Here is a 17,248-nt window from a genome sequence, read left to right on the forward strand (position 1 = left end):
GGGGGGAGATGTTCATGTTGCTGCAGTCTGCAGTCTGGACGTTAGATGTCGCTGAAAATTACACACTGTAGCTTTAAGACACAATGGCTGCATTCAAACAATATTCTACAATGAGAACATGACGTTTTGAGAGTTGGAAAACCCACTCTGATGTTTACAACTATAATGTCCAGGTATATCATTTACAACAATTCATGTATACTTTGAAATCTAGGTGCTGGGGATAGACAGGAAATTGTAAACTGTTGTCGGCTGTAACGGCAGCTGGAACCCCAGAGAAAGCAGATTTTATAGCAGTGAATTTGTCCAGTTTAACATTGAAGTAGACTAAATATATACAGTACACCATTAGTCACAACATCCTCTGAATAAGACAAACATGCCCGCGGTGAGATGTTCGCCGATCTGGTGCTGTTTACAAAAGCAATGCGACCGATCGTGTTTTCTAGTTCTGCCAGAAAGTCAGAAATGGAACAAAATAGAAACATGTCTTTATTTTAACAATTAAGTTAACATTAAAATAATACTTCCTTACTTTGGGAGTTTTTGTTTTTCAAATTTGGCTTAAAAAAATCATGTTTTGAGCCTCTTATGGGCTTTGTCTGACAGGAAGATTTTCTGAACAAAGCTGAAACAAATTACACATTGATCAGGGTCAGAGATGCGGCTCCTGAGCGATGGGCCTCTGAGCCAGCTGCTGCTCGTTACAAGACTGGATACCAGCCGCCAGTAAAGAGCCCCACACATAACACAGCCCGTATGCTTTGGAGGTTAATGTTTTCAGATGATAAATGAGACGACGGGAATGTGTGCAAAGAAACCAGAAGTATGTGCTCAACACAGAGGATTTCAGAGTGACAGCTTCTCAGATACGACGTGTCCTTTTTCGGGAAATCTCTTTAGTCACTGGATCCACAAAGAAAACAGAAAAATGAAGCCCCCGTTGCCCTCTCCTCAGACTCTCCAGTAAACCTGTGCTCAACAAACGTCTGTTCGACAGCTGCAGATTCCCGCGCTCAGAAAAAGCACCAGAGCGCCAACCTCCTAAACACAAGTATGTGGGTGAGAGTCAGTTCCAACAGTCTGCAAACAGCAGAAAGCATGATGCTATTTAGGTTTCCAGTGCTACAAAAAAGGATAGAATATTTTCACTTGAACTAAGAAGCTTCACAAAATTAATTGCTGAAAAGTATTATCTTATATCAGTATCCTTTTGGATTAGACTTTGAGAAATAATTAATGTGAAAGTTGAGAGAAAAGGATAGGATAGCATTCCTGCCCAAACACGCCTTTTGCTGTGTTTTTTGTGGGAACCGAACGGATTTCCAGTCAAACCTGTTATATGGCAACAAAAGCTGATAAGGTGGTGGGGAGGGAGGGTCAACAGGTTTGCATCTTCTATCTGTGCAGCACAGCTTACTTAGTTTTCAAACACACCTGCCTTAAAGTCTAAAGCATAAATTACATCATGTGCTTCATTTCCTCATCAGTTTTTCTTTTGATTGATCGAATCCCATTAAGTTGATGACAAGAGGCTGAGTCAAAGGGAAGCGCACCTGGTTACATGCGGGCGCCTTGGCTCTCTTTGCTACATGGTGGATACAGACTCTCTGAGTTGTCACTATACATCAGAGCTCCATGCACAGCTACAGATGGCAAAAAACAAAACAAAAAAAAAAACTCGCCAATAAAGCACATAACTAAAAATGACCATCTCTGAAGCTAGCCATTTCTCAGACCACAGAGAAAGATGGATCATTTTCTTATTTATATTTTCACATTTTAATATGAATCTTTTTTAAATAAAACCTATTTAAGATTTAAGGTTTCATCTTTACAATACACAATTCGCTGTCCCACAAAGGATCTAATTTCCTTAATCTGTGCTCCTGCTTGTGTTCATCAGTACACTGGCTGACCTCCAAGTGACCTCATTTAGCTCCATCGATTTAGGTTTCCATCCACCTGCAACGAATAAAATCTCCGTCCAGCTCATCCGGAGTCTTTTTGTTTGCCATTAGGTCCACAACATCTCGTTATCTGCCACCCAAACGCTTTGTAAGGAGGGTCTGAAAGCGTTTCAGAAAGATTTCACATCCCCAGACTGTAGATTGAGTGTTCAGAAATACTGAAAAAATGTGCAGTGAATCTCAGGTAGTTGCAAAGTCATTCTTGGCATGCAGGCTGTGTGGTATGAAAAATTTCTAAAGGAAGTTTCCCCCTGGCAGCCAAACCAGCAGAGAAATGGCCCAGGAATTCCGATTCCTGCTAAGATCAAATTAAAACTTAATAACAGCCTTCATGTGTATGAAAAACTAGCAAGTCTGCACCACAGTCTTAAAAAGAAAAATCATTAGCTCATAGAAGTGGCACAGGCTTGCCACATACCAAAGGGCATCACCTTAGAAGAGGAGGAGACCAACTACTTTGTTCACCAAGCACCACGTCGAGTTGCTACAGGGAGGGATCCGAGGTGTTACACATGCAGACATGGTACACCTGTAATTAGCTTGGCTGTCAGACTGCATGGTGGTAAATTACAGTATTCAACAGGGATTACGGTGTTCAAGCCATCCAAAGTGATGCTCAGCATGCAGCCTTGCAGACGACAACTCATACAAGAATATGGACATAATTCATCTTGTTAAAGAAAGGGAGGGAAAGGGAATTAAAGGTGTTGTCCTTGGTCCTGTAACCTGAAATCGTGACTAAAGAGAGGACAACAAAGGCCTTGTGGTGAAGCGTCTGTCAGACGTCTTCTTTGGGTTAGTTCTGTGAACCCAATGTGTCTCTGGTGAGGCCCAAGGAACGGCCAAAACATGTTGGATTCAGTTTGAAAGTCTTTTTGGTCTTTTGTTAAAGAGCGCCTTGGAGCTTTTCTCCCACAGAAGGAGCATTATTGCTGGCATCTAACCTCTTAAAATCATTCATACCGCTTAACATACAGCCCTCCAGAATGATGCCACAAAATGTCATTTCCTACGGAATCATTAAGCTGAGCCCTCTTTGTATCTCTTCAGGGAGCATTCCCCAGCCCAGAAGAAATAAACCGCCCTTGCTGTTTTACAGTGGTGTTTGAGTTGTCAGGCAGCCAGAACATCTTATGGTCCCTCCTGTAAGCGCTCACCAAAAAGAAAGTATTAAAAAAAAGAAACCAAGGGAAACAACACATCTAGTTGAGAGTTATGTTGACCTTTCTGCAGAGGGATTGCTTATACTCGTGTCAGATTCACCCGCAGGGCTAAAGTCAGAGGTGGAGGAGGCCGAACAGTAAAACAAGAAAGCTTTTTATGATTTTTGATGGTATATCACTCCCAGTTGAGAACATAAAGCTCCATTGATGGAGGGCAGAGAAGTGGTAGATGTGGGTATATGATGAGGGTCTCTTCTACGGTGACTAACATCTCCCCAAACAGACATCAACACAGGAAAACATGCCACTTCACGTTCCTTTTTAAAAGAAATCAAAGTTGTGAAATTGGCAATGCGTATAGGGTTCCTCAGGGTCACTGGTCCTGCATCTTTTAGATGCATCTCCATTTCCACACTCCTGACTCCTGCTAATAAACCGAGTAACTGGGTTTTATTTAAGAAGAGGCACATCTAAAACTGTACTGGATGGCAGACCAAGAGCACCGTATTTGAAGAACCATGATCTATGTCATAACATAAGTAAGAGGGCTTGCCAAACCACTAAAGAAGAAGAATGAAACGATCAAAATCCTGACATCATAATTCCTCACAGGATTTATGTTATTAGAACAAATTTGTGGTGGGACAACTTCACTAAGACTTAGGCTGGAAATAAAACCCTTTTTTCCAAAGCTGTGATTAATCACCAAACAAGGAGCCCATCCTCATCTTAAGCCTAGCCTCTTTATGCAGGCCTGACATATGACTGGAAGAACAATCTGATAGAGTTAAAATGAGATTTCTGATCACAATTGAGTGCAGCAACTACCTTAAGTTGCTCTAACTCTGAAGAGGAAGTTTTTCAAGTAGTTGCCATTAACTTCCAGAGCTTCAGCAGATTCCATTTAGGAATTAAAATAACTTCTGATTATTTTTGTGCTTGGCTGCTAAAAAATTTCTCCAGTGATGACAAAGCTCCAGCTAACTCAGAAAGTAGAGCTAGAGCAAAGGTCATTGCAGCCCTTACTTTAAAGGATCCACCACTTTCAGGGTTTTTTTTTTTTTAAATCTCAGTATTTGGGGTGTGGAGCCTTCTTTGGATAGAAAATCTAACCACAAAGATATTTCACTTAAAGCGAGATAGTACTTTGGACAGTACTTTTTTTCTACTTGTGTGTTGCTAGTTATATTAGCAAAAAGTCTTCAGGCTAATCGCTGTTGTGCTGCTGTCCATCAGCAACTGACAGTTTTACAAACACAATGCTGGACTTAATGCTTTACAGTAGATGCAAACTGACTGTAAATGTTAAAGTCGTAGGGAAGTGGCTGTTCCAATGGTTGCAGTTCCAAATTCTCCCAAGTGGTGCCTGACTTTACACGAGTGAATAAAGTGAATGGGATTGGTCGATTATCAAGGGGGCGGGATTGTTGTGGTGGCAGGTTCGCAAGAAAGTTTAGTTATGGCTGGTGTCTCAAAAGCATCTTGCTAACGAGTTAGCAACTTAATGCTTGTAGGTTCCCAAATGGAAATTACATTGGGACCAAGCAACACTTCGCAACGACACTGTCAAGGAGAGCTATGGACAGCGGAAACATGCAAGAGGAGGAGAGTTTGTGTTGGAGGTCGTGGATGAGTCTCCTCCATCATACATTTTTTATTTAGAGGAGGAAAGCGGGACGAAGCTGTTGTGGAAGAGGACCCCAGGGCTGCAGAAGCTTGGTTTGGTATAGCAGGCTTACAGCCGTACATGTTTGAGCCCTTGCCTCACAACACTGCCAGTTCTGTTAGCTCTACGCCTGCTGAAGACACAGACGTCCATCCCCGTGAACACTGGGATGGAACTCAATGGCAAAGTAAATGATTTTTATTTCTTATTTAAACCGTTGCGTATATTAGCTGCTGTTAGAAATCAAGATGCTATGACCGAAAAAATTTGATTGACAGATGGCCATTGATATATTATTGCTTGAATTTAGGTGTACAGGCTGACATAACTAACTGGCCTGCATAAAAAAAAAACACAGATTTTCATGACAGAATAAAAAAAAAAAAGCTTTTCTAACTTTTGGAACAATATGGGCTGATAAAAAGTACATTTATATTCATTTACACTACACTTTTAAAACTGTGCAGAGATCGGTCAGAGCACGGTAGCTGAGATAACTGTTGAGTGTAAATGGCATGCACAACTGAACTGGGCTGCCCCACACAAACCACTAGGGCTAACACGGTACTAGTTCAGTAGGGCTTGCAAGGTTCAATTCTGGCTCAGTTCTCAGATAAAGAGCGCATGAGCAGACCACATCATCTTCCTACAGTCAGCCTCCGTAATCAGCTAAAAACTCCCAAAAGCTGACTGTCACGTAAATTCATCAAGGGCTGGCTTCTTTGCCCGACTCTCTGCAAACAACAAAATATCACAATGATAACAAAACATAACCTCCAGAGAGCAGTAGTACCATAGATCGCCACTGGGAGGCAAGGGACCATGCCAGCGTGGTGTGTAAATGGTCGTGAGGAACTGAGCTAAGAACGGTTAACTGATCCAAGCTTGGCACTAATGGGTTTTCAGAGATAGTGTAAATGGGGCTTTTAGTTAAACAAATTCCCAAATTTGAGGTTAAACATGATTTTAACTAATCTGGTTACTGCTGTCAGAACACAAGTTACAACTAAGTTACAACTAAGTTGTTTAATGATGACAGCCATTGTTTTAAGTCCGTAAGAGAAAAGCAATTAGCCTAAAGATGCGTTGCTGAAGTATTAGCCACAACCAGGAGAAACTGCTGACAAGAGCAGAGATTTCCTAAAAAGTAGCGTCACACCTGATATACTTTCTGCCTAAGTGGCAGAAGTTGACATGATCATGGAGAAACAGATCTATATGAGAATAGAAAAGAAGCTATGGGTCTGTGGAAAGCAAGCCGTGAGTGTACAGAGAAAAAGCATGCACTCATTTGGAATATTGGAGTCCTAAAAAATACTTAGTCTGCACATGTAAAATCTTCTAAAATGTGTGAGGAGAGTGGTTTACGTTTGTGTCTTAAAAAGGATTACTGATATGAATATGTATAGCACATGTGCCCTTTTGGCAGAATTCTGACTTCCTAACATTTTACCATAAAAAAATAAAACTGCATCACAACAAAGGTAAAAATCCACCTTTAACTGCTTAGCGTATCCGAGAATATAATCCAAACTCTTTAGTATGACTAAGCTTTTATGCAGTATTGGGATCAGTACGTTTCAGCATGGAAAAATCTAATACAGGAGGCACAACAAAATTAAATGAGCTCCCTCTGACCAACATCCACCACAGAAATAAAATATTTTTTGTCAATTAAAAAAGATATAAACATAAAATGTTTAGAATTTACAAGTGAACAAGTTGAAAACAATCAAGGTGGTTGTAGACTTTGCAGAGATGAAAAGTCCTTAAAGGTGTGAGAAGAGGTAGATTGTAGGTTGCTGTTTGGGCTGTAACAGAAATCTATTTGTGTGTAAAATGGCCTGAATAAATGCCAATACATAGACTATTTGCCCAATAAACAAATGTAATTAGTATACTTTTTCTTGTTGGGTTTTCCTATAAAAGATGTGCTTTGCAGAGATCATGCTTTATGAGCCATGAATGAACTACATGGGGAGTAGTGGTTACGGCATTGTGCTGAGAATCCTGAGGTTCTGAGTTCAAGCCCCACTCCCACAGACTGCCACTCTGGGTGACTAAGCAAGATCCTTAACCCAACACTGCTCCCCAGGCGCCTTGCAGTGGCAGCCCACTGCTCCCCAAACAGATGGGTTAAACGCAGAGGTAAATTTCTCCAGTGTGAGATTAATAAAGTTAAATTATTATTATTAGTAACTTTAAATCAAACAACCAAATTCCAGCAACACTAGCTTTCTATGCTGGCTTCAGTTTTTTTTAGGATTATAGCACAGTGACTGGTGTTTTACCTTATCTGCTTTCTGGCATTCAAAAACTTACCAGGCAATTAAAGGTTTTTCATGTTATCGCCACTAACCCTGTCCTCTGTGTCCTCTGTTTCAGTATAAAAGCAGCTGTTCATTGCTGATTAGCTCCATATCTCATCATAAAACCAGAGGTACAAAGAGCAGATTTCTTTTGCTTTTTAGTGGGATGTAACGGCTGCATCAGAAACCTGGCTGTCAAACAGTGGTCAACACTTAAAGAACAAACATGATGTGCACTACTGCGGATTCAATGAGGATTTGATGATGGATCATGCAAAGCAAACGTCATGGTTGGGGTGGTTTTCATTCATCTGTTAACAAATGGCATAACAACCACAAATGTTCTGCTTTTCATGTCATGTTTCACAAAGTTTGAGAGATTGGGGTGCTCTCATTTTGATATAGACCTAAAACAAAAACTCAATTTGCAGGAAGCTGGCACATCTAGACTAGGGTGACCAGACGTCCTCTTTTTACCGGACATGTCCTACTTTTCATACCTAAAAAATGCCCGTGGGGAATTATGGTCAACTACAGTGCAGCAGAACCGAGCCATGAGCTCCGGAGCGACCGAACCCGACCTGGTGACGGTAGCCTGAACAATGGCAGGCAGGGGGAAGTATACCATCACCGGGTTGGATTCCGTCACTCCGTCCCCGTCTCGAATGCCCAAATTTGGTTACCATAATGTAGTTCCAAACCAGAGAGCACAAGAGTAGGGAACACAAGTGTTGTGCTATTAAGCAGTTGCCAGATTTTTCAACAGTCAGGTCCAACAGTTAAGCAACACAAATGATAACTTTCTGTTATACTACATGCAATACCCCTTTGTTGACCTAAAAAGAATATCTGCATATTCTGCTTGAGGGATACTGACGATGACAGGCATGAGTTGGGCAGATGGTAGCTATTACAGTTCAGTGATGTTTCGACACGAAAGAGAGATTTTATATACACTAGGGCGGATCAAACATTGAAAAGCCTGTGATTAAAATTCGGTGGTAACTATTTCGATGAGACTAAAAGAGACATGATTATTTTGAAATGTGCAGGAAAAAGAGTTTTTGTGAGAAAATGAAATGAACTTCAAATTTAAGGCAAGAGTATCATATTCCCAGATCTGAAATAGCATTAACTATCTTTATAGTGATAAATAATTATGACAAAGCTTTGAGAATTTAAAAGACATATGAGAAGCTTTTTCTATTTAAATACTCCCCCTCACTTTCCCTTGCTCTCTCCAAGCCAGAGGCCTTGTTCAATTGGCACAGATTCATCCCAGCTCCAAAACAAAATTGCTGCCTAAGTGTTTCCACTCTGCTACCCCATCATGCCCTTACAGTAGCTTGGCCTAAGGAGGGGGGGTTATAAGGACAGGAAAAGCAAGCGTTTGCCATATGTCTGCTGTTACATGGGATAGAAGAACAACCACCACTATAGAACAACTGATCTTCATATCCAAGTATGACTTATGTCTCAGGAATAAAAATGTATCCCCCTCAAATGATACCAGAGGAAGCTTTAGACCTAATTAAACTGGAATGGTCATACAGTATTAGTCAGCCAGAGGATACCGTGTTAAATTCTTGTTCTGCTCCTCATAGACAGACCGCTCTTTGTTTGTGGGGCATTAGCAGAGCGGATACGAGTGAGGCATTCTGCTGCAGAAGCCAGTATGCCTCCGTCTTCCTGCTCGGTCTCAGAGGTGTTGAAAGCTTCCCAAAGCACATTCCAGTCACAGACAGACACAAGGAATAACAGTTCAGCAAGGATTAAGGAATTTGCAGAGCTTCTCTTTGGAATTTTTTTTTTTTGTTTTTTTTTTTTACCTTTCTAAAGAAATAATCATATTATGATATATATATATATATATTTTTTTTTTATTCAAAAATCCCTATCCCTAAACAACCCCTAACACAATCTTCTAATCCTGAAAGTATTCATAAAATAAGTTTGGAATATTGGGAAACCCACACAACGTTCCACCCGAGAAAACATAGGCCACATATACTGAAAAAAAGAAGAAAAAAAAGCTGGATTTGCAGAGAGCATGAAAGATTTTTTGGCAGACCACCACTGTCTCTGACTGTAAACACTGCAAAGAGTATTTTTAGGGGACTATTGCACTCAGGTTGACACCAAGAGGCCTTTTCTCTGGTTTAGTACTGGATAAACAAGGAAAAGTCAGTAGATATTCACAGAAAGGAACAAATGAAGACCTAAGCAAAGTCTTTATGCGCTTGTTTTTTTTAGCCTGAAGCAGTTTATGTGCGATAAAGAGACAAGAAAATGGAAATCTGAAGACTAGATCGGGAGAAAGAGGCTGATAATAGCAACAGGGAAAGGATGAAAGTTGTAAATAAGTAACATGTTTAAAAAAGAATGAGAAACGGTGATGATGCCAAGGCTTAAAAAGTTAGAGAAAAAGAAATGGAAAGAAAGGAATACTTTCTTAACTGAGGCCTTAAAATTCAATATGTGGATCAGCCCCTTTTCCTCTTGTCTACAGGAGACCATTACTTTTAAAAGCACTTGCTGGTCATTTACAATAAAAGCCCGACAAAAGCTTGGCAATCAAAAAGAGAACGGAAAATCTTTAGATAATGACAATTTATCTGATAGTTTTGAAATGAAGTTCACACAAAAAAGTCACTTGGTTCTAAACGTATAAGAATCAAAAATCAAGCCATCTATCAGAACCTCAGAGCTTCAGAGCAACTTCTGTTAAACACTTTCTAAAAGCGTTCAAAGCCACATCATGGAGGACTGCATTTATATATTCTCCTTCCAACTCCTCTGTCTGCTTTATTCCTAATCAAAATCCAATTTTAGATACAAATCTTTTATCTTTACCACACAGAGCTACAGCAGTATATAAACTGGATGAAGCAAAAAAAAAAAAAAATACAGATTAATGCAAACTGTTACTGAAATGAAGTCAATTTTATCCCACAGAACAAATTTTCAATACGGATCCAGAGAAAAAAATGAACAATGCACAATAAACCGAATCACTGTGGCAATTTCAATTAAAGCACTTTAATAACACCAGTATGAAACTAAACAAACAAAAAAAAAATGGTTGGATGGCAAATTATTTAAGATACTATATATAACAGGCCAGAAATCAGAGGTGTCAAGTAACAAAGTAAAGCTACTTTGTTACCTTACTTAAGGAGAAATTTTGGCCATTTGTACTTTGAAAAAAGTGAGAAGTAGAAGTAAAAGTTGCATAGAAATAATTATTCCGGCAAATCGTCTATACTTTCTACACTGAAGACATGAGATCACATAGAGCTCTGATTTTAGTAGCTTTTGGAAGATAGAAGAGGTACCCACAGCAATGTGAGCCTGCAGAAAAAACAACAACATCCTCCTACACAGAAAGCTTCTTGATTAATGTTATGCCAGCTCATCTCCGCAGAGTAAACTGCTGCTGGACTGACAAGGAGCTAATAGCAGCTGGTATGGCACAGCCTCATTAGAGCACAGAAGCTGCAACACTAAGAGGCCTGGTATGGTGATCCCGATGCACACAAAAAAAGAGATGGTGGAAAGTTGTGCACATGTGCACAGATTAAAAGATAGAAACAAACAAATCATTGACATGTTCAAATAAAATAAAATCTAACATATTCATCTTCATGCTGTTGTCTTATAAGGGTCGTAAGTATCTGGAAGAAACAGGTGATTTACCTGTGAAGAGTTTGGTGATGGCTTTGTTCTGCCTCCGTGCAGAGCAGATGAGCAGCAGCCAAGGAGGCAGGAACTCATGGTGACTGGCGAGGAGCTCAGCGATTGTCCTGGGAGACCCTGGCGAGGACCTCTGCTCCCCCTCGCCGAGCTGAGAGCCTTCGTCAATAGAGTCCACAAGCAGGAAGAGTGACTGCTGAGGTGGCTTAACGCTGAGCAGAGGCAAAAGGACACACCTAAGGTGGGGGCAGGAAAAGATCAAAATGTTAATAATTTAGGGTTTTGCATTATGGTTTGTTCTACAAGTTAATCACCAATGATCAGCTTGTAAAACATACATTGTTAAAACCATGTGGAGCTCGGTTTCTTATAGTTTTAAAACTTTTTCTGTTTTTTAGTCCTACTTGATCTTAAATGTTCTATTTGTTTTTTGTTTTTTTTTATCCAGTTTTCTCTGAAAACACTTTAGAAACCTTTACATAACAGTTTGAATCATACAGAAAATGAAATATTCCCAGCTAGACTTCATTAATTACACAGGACTTTGGTAGGAAGCAAATTGCACTGGGATTTATTTATGAGCATCAGGGTACAGGAGGCTTAAGCTCCAGCACACCTTTCACATGTCTGCAAAACAAAAAGTATTATTTTCTTTCCACTTCATAGTTAGAACACTACCACGTGTCGGTCAACATAATTCCTGACAAGCAAACTCAGGTTTGTGGTTCACAAAACATAAATCTGGCTCTTTTTGCATGTGCAGGGCACTAAAATAGATACGCAGTTTCTTAATCCATACCAATATTAGTCCAGGGTTTCCGCTATATGTGATCAGTGTGCGCCGACATAGCATTATTAACACCGACTCCTTGTTCAGCAGCCTGCTAGTCAAGCTTCTCAGTGGGTACAGTGATCTTCCCTGCTCTTAGTAGTGAAAGAAAACGGGAGAAGACATTCCAGCGATTTTAATCTTTTTTAGAAAAGTGATTAGACAAATCAACTTCAGATCGTTCCACCGTTACAGTTTCATAACAGAAAAACGACGGTGAGTCTCTCCCTGCTTCCCTAAGCGCTGTCTCACAGGCAGCTGCCCCGTCCTGAAACTCTTGCATGGAGTCAGAGCAAAGAGAGCAGAGATTAGTTTTCCCACAGCTAATGTATAACACAAACATAAAGCTGTTAGTGATTCTGCATAGGTTACAAAGCAGGATATAAATGTAAATATAGTTTTTAATCTGGTCTCACTTCTTTTTCCCCCTGAAACTGTTGCAATAAAATAATTACCTGATTACAACACAGCTGGAATTTCTTATTCACCTGATGCTTCTTATTAAATGTATGCAGAGTGGAGGCACAGCCTAAACATTCATGCATTATTCAATAAAGTTAGGTTAATGAATATTGCATTTCCATGGTTTTTTTTTAAGGGCAGTGGCAGTGTTAGTCAATCATAGCTATAAAAAAACTAATCTTGGAGGAAACCCGGTCGGTAATGCATAGAGATCAAAAGGAAATAAAATGCACTAGTAAATACATTTGTTTCCAATCTGAAATGGGTCTTTTGACTGGATCACAGCCAACAATTTGAGCTCAGAAGAAACCTTTACAATCAGAAACAATCTCTGGGACTGCATGAACTATGACTAAGAGCTACACAACATGAAAAAGTTCTATGTATCAAAGCTCCACTATGCTCCCTGCAACATTACTACTGACGCCAGACAATTTTTAGCCATTAAAAACACAGCCTTGTGAAATCCAGTGATAAAGCAAACACGACATGAGGCTTTCTGCCTCATCTCCACATCAATACCAATATGAGCACAACTAAACGCTGCATTATGCCGTTATCAGCAGAAAAGTACAAACCAGACGTGTAATCCGCCTGCTTCAGAGCCAACATGGAAGTTCACACAGAAATGCTGAGTGAACCAAGAGGTTCTGTTTCATATTTTACACCCGATCCACTGCGACGCCACAAGGTACCCTTTTAGAAGGTGTCGCTTGCCAAGAATCATAGAAATCACTTCCAGCTCGACTGGCTGAGAAGAAGGATCGGATGATTTCCTTTTACTGACATTTGAATCTACTTCTGGGTTAATTAGACATTTAAGAAGAGGCTGAACAAATTAATCTATCCACATTAAAACTTGACTCAGGCGCAGACGCAGCTGCAGGGCATTCGCCGTTCTTCAGTGTGTCAGAAAGTAAAAAAATCTGTCACTTTGCTGGCGATAGGACTTGGCTTCTTTTCTTTTTAAACTACCTCCCTCCTCTAATGGAAAACATGCTGTTTATAAGATTTTTTACATAAAATGCTCAAATACTGATCTATGAAGACTTATGCGGTATGCTCAACAAACTGTAACCAACAGTGTGGTTCAAAGGTAAAATCACTTTAAAAGCCCTATAGTGCTCGTTACGACAAAGCTTTTTGTGACCTGATAAGTGATTTAATCACAAAATGAAAACCTTGTAAAAATAAAATGTAAAGAATCATTTTTGTAGATATTTAAAAAGATGTGTCAACGTCACATAAACAGATTTCTTGGTATCGACAAACAGACTAATTATTCTTACTAGAGATTAGCTGATTTCTTTGACATCGGTCTAACTGATCCCAGATAAAGTGATTACCGTATTTTCACGACTATAAGGCGCACTTAAACGTCTTTTTTTCCCTCAAAATGTGCGGTGCGCCCTTTGGTGCGGTGCGCCCTATGTGTGTTGTAACTGCGACTTTTGAGACCACCTCATTGAGGAGATGATGAAAGAGTGGTAGGTAAAGGGGTAAGCTTTTTTTTAAGTCGATTTACTTAGTTTATTCAAGGTGTCATTTTTATTATGTAAATGCAGGAATAAAGAACCAAAACTGCTATGTTAATAACAATTTAGGCAAACATTAACAATAGATAGCAAATTGAGACAGCAGAAATGCATGCGCTTCATGTGATCAAGGCATGGCTGCTGAATGCTCTAAAAAATTGGATATTAGGCCTGGGAAATAAATCGGAATGTAACCTTTACCGTCATTCACTGCGATAACCGCAGACAATTTTCCTAATTTTTTTCAAAAAGAAATCAACTTTATTCTGCCATTTTCCTGTGCGCAAGGGTGACTGGTATTTCCTTCCCCTTAAAGACACAGCAGCGCGTGTGTGTAATCACGTGTCTCCACCAATCCCGAATGCCGGATGAGAAAAGTGAAGAAGTGTGCAGAAATGAAGCTGAGCGCCCGTTGCAATTTTAAAATCTGTCTAGTCCCATTTAGCCTTAATTTTTATCCTAGTTGGGCATTCAGCTTAATAAAAATGAACAAACATGCTACAGAGTAATTTGACATAAGAACACTGAATGTAGACAAAAGAGGGAAAATGCGAGTCCTGTTTGAGAATCTAAAACAAAAAATCCTTAAGATATCTTTTCCAAAGATAAAAGTAATAAGACCATATGAGACTTATATAAGAGCTGCACAGTGTATCAAATTGTCAAATCAGTTTCCCACAATTTTTCCAATTTGACATTAATCTATTTGCGATGATTAAGCCCATGAAGAGTGGACTGAACATTACATTATGATCGAGTCCCAATTATCAAGCAGCTAAGTATGCAACAACAACTGCCAATATTGTTAAGAGTTATTATTTTCTGTAGCTAGACTCTCAGGGATTTTCAACCCTAGGGTCACGAGTCAGGAAAATTTTTTTTTTTTTTTTTTAACACTTTAACGTTCAAGAGTTTACCTGTGGCAACAGCCCAGATGGAAAAGCCATCATCCTCTACCAGCATCAATGATTTTGCGTTAAAACTTCCATCCGTACTTTTTTGATAGATACCAACTACTGCACAAATTAAAAAAACACAATACGCTTTCTCTCTTCCTCATAGGCAAACTGATGAATTAAATGTCGTGTAATGGTTGCAAACGGTGCTGCCTTCTGCAACAATCACAAAGTATTACATTTCTGTGATGTTATTGTTTTTCTTAGGTGTTCGATTCTGAAATGGTACCAATTAATGTCCGCATCTGTAAATACTTAAAGTACATAATCATAGTACAAGGGGTGTTATTTTTTAAAAGCAAAAGTGAGCAAGAGGACCATTTCTTTTTTGAGTTTAAAACAATAGAGATCTCTAAGTAGCCCAAGTTCTATCTGAATAAAGACAGCACATCTGCAATATATGTTATTCTAAACAGGTCCAGCAGCATTCAATGTGTGACATAAAAAGGTTTTTAACCAAGATGGAATCTCCACCAAATCTAAAAAAGAATAACTTAAATTCCAAAAGATATTGAAATATGCAGCACATACCCTCGGTAAAGTACTTCTCATTTGTGGCTTTTTAAGATACCCCCCACATATCAGCTGTAAAAAAGTGAGATGCAATTATTAGTTTAAAGATTTAAATCTTAACGTTCAAAATCTCTCAAAGCAGTTTTAACCATGGGCTGAAACAAAAAGCACTGTTAATGCCTTTTAATGGTCTTGTTGCACCTCAGTGCTGCTCAGCCTTTTTAGCAGTGCAGTCAATCATTCAGTCTTATTGTCGCAGCCCACACAGAACCTCCACTGCCATCTGGGAATCCTGCCAAAGGGAATGTCCATCCGCAGGCTTGACTTGTGCGTCAGTATGTGAATGGTTGTGTATGAGGCCACGTTGCCTGCCGAGAATCGAATCCACAGTGACAGCAAGTGGGTAAAACAAAGAGGCATTCTTCTCTCACAATCCAGTTACTCTTAGGCTGTCAAGGGTCAAAAGAGAGCGACCGAAGACAAAGGAAAACTCAGCAGGATGCGGAGAAGAGTAAGCCCAGGAAAGCCGATTTCATTTGTAAGAGGAACATGCTGAATACCTGAAAAACTAAAAGCCATTCAGCCACAGATGCATGCTATGGTCAGGGACCCAACACAACTATTCTGGTTCTACGCTAAAACCTGAATCAATTCCTAATGCAATTCAAAGTAAAGAAAATGGGGGGAAGGGGGATCCTAAATGCATCAAATGCACTCCATCTGTCATGATGAGGACTGCAGCCTCCATCACTGCAATAATAATGTGCAAAGTGAAGCTTTCAGTATGAGGTTTGTAGAAGACGTCTGGGCTGAAAGAGTTGCATTAGGAAGCATTGAGAACTGTGCACATTAGAAATACTTATCTTTATGAAACTGAATATCAACATGCTCATAGGAAAAACAGCAAGAGTGTCTAAATAAGTTCTTCAACTTTAAGCATGTTAAATTGTTCAAAATAAGCAACAAAGTGAAAGTGACAAAGCTTTGCTCTCCCTTCATTAAAATAACCACTTTTTTTTGGGCCACTAACTTCTGCTGAGAGTCTTTGCCCAGTCAGGGAGAGCTCAGCGCCACACAGCTGAACCACAGCTGAGTCATGCCCTGACTCACCCAAATCCAAACAAACTACAATCAGACTGGTCCTTTCTTCATGCCTGTGTCTTACATGATGCATAACAGCCCTGCTATGTTCCCTTAAAGTAATCACAGGGATGAGAGCAGTAGGGCAGACTCTTTCTGAGTCGACGGTTGTTGACTCTTAAGCCCATTTTAACAGGTCTGACCATATTCTGTAATTGATCATTTAATGCAGGTTACTGCACAATGTGATGAAACCAACAGAAGCTAAAATTCAGTTCAAGACAGCAGTCCATGCTTTTAAGGCCCAGAATAGTCCTCTACCGTACTTTAGGGCTATGTATCCCCCATCTTTTTGCTTCTCATTCTCAGAACAAACACTGTCACCATTTCTTCCACCTTAGCTATATTTGATATTGTCTAAAATGCACCTTTCTGATGCTGACACAGTTCAGACCTCTGGTTGTAAATGTGTCTAACCACCATACTGACTAAATAAAAACTGAAGCGTGAAGGCAGCAATGTTTCAATCTGCATTCATATTTATGTACATGGGGGGGGGGGGGGGTGCCCCTTAATGGTTGAGCAATGGAAGTTAAGTGGAGATGAAGACCTTTTAGGTTCAATCAGTAACTAAAGTTGCTCTTCTTAGACCAAGTGGAGCCATTACTACAGAGCTTCATCACCACAACAGAGAAATGTAGATCCACCAGATTCCAGAACAGTTTCTTTTCCACTGCCATTAGACTGCTGAATGTTGTATAAGATGGGGTTAATAAAAAAAAAACTAAATGTTAAAAACTGTAAATCATATACAGTCGTATGTTTACATTTATCACTGCTGCTTACCTTTTATCAATGCTGCACTTAAAAAAAAATGAAAATGTCTTGAGAGCAGTACTGAACGAAATTTCTTTTTGTATACACTCTGTGTACAAACTGACAAAGTCTGTCTAAGTGTAGGACTAAAGGCCAATTCATGCTTCTGACACATAGACTCTGCAACCATCAAATCTGTCTCTGTGCGTGACCACGCTGCCCATCAAGAGGCTCTGCAACCATCATCGGGCACCTT

General features: G+C 39.7%; 1 protein-coding gene across 1 annotated transcript in view; it reads right to left on the reverse strand.

Annotated features, from left to right (window-relative positions):
- Positions 1–17,248, reverse strand: part of ankrd50 (ankyrin repeat domain 50) — a 43,941-nt gene that overhangs the window by 12,118 nt on the left and 14,575 nt on the right. Inside the window, exon 3 of the mRNA XM_015398064.1 lies at positions 10,805–11,037. Within this exon, the coding sequence (XP_015253550.1) occupies positions 10,805–11,037 (233 nt within the window). The remainder of the gene's footprint in view (positions 1–10,804; positions 11,038–17,248) is intronic.

The sequence above is a fragment of the Cyprinodon variegatus genome, unplaced genomic scaffold (assembly GCF_000732505.1).
Source record: "Cyprinodon variegatus isolate N-32 unplaced genomic scaffold, C_variegatus-1.0 Scaffold909, whole genome shotgun sequence".
In the NCBI taxonomy this organism is placed as follows: Eukaryota; Metazoa; Chordata; class Actinopteri; order Cyprinodontiformes; family Cyprinodontidae; genus Cyprinodon; species Cyprinodon variegatus.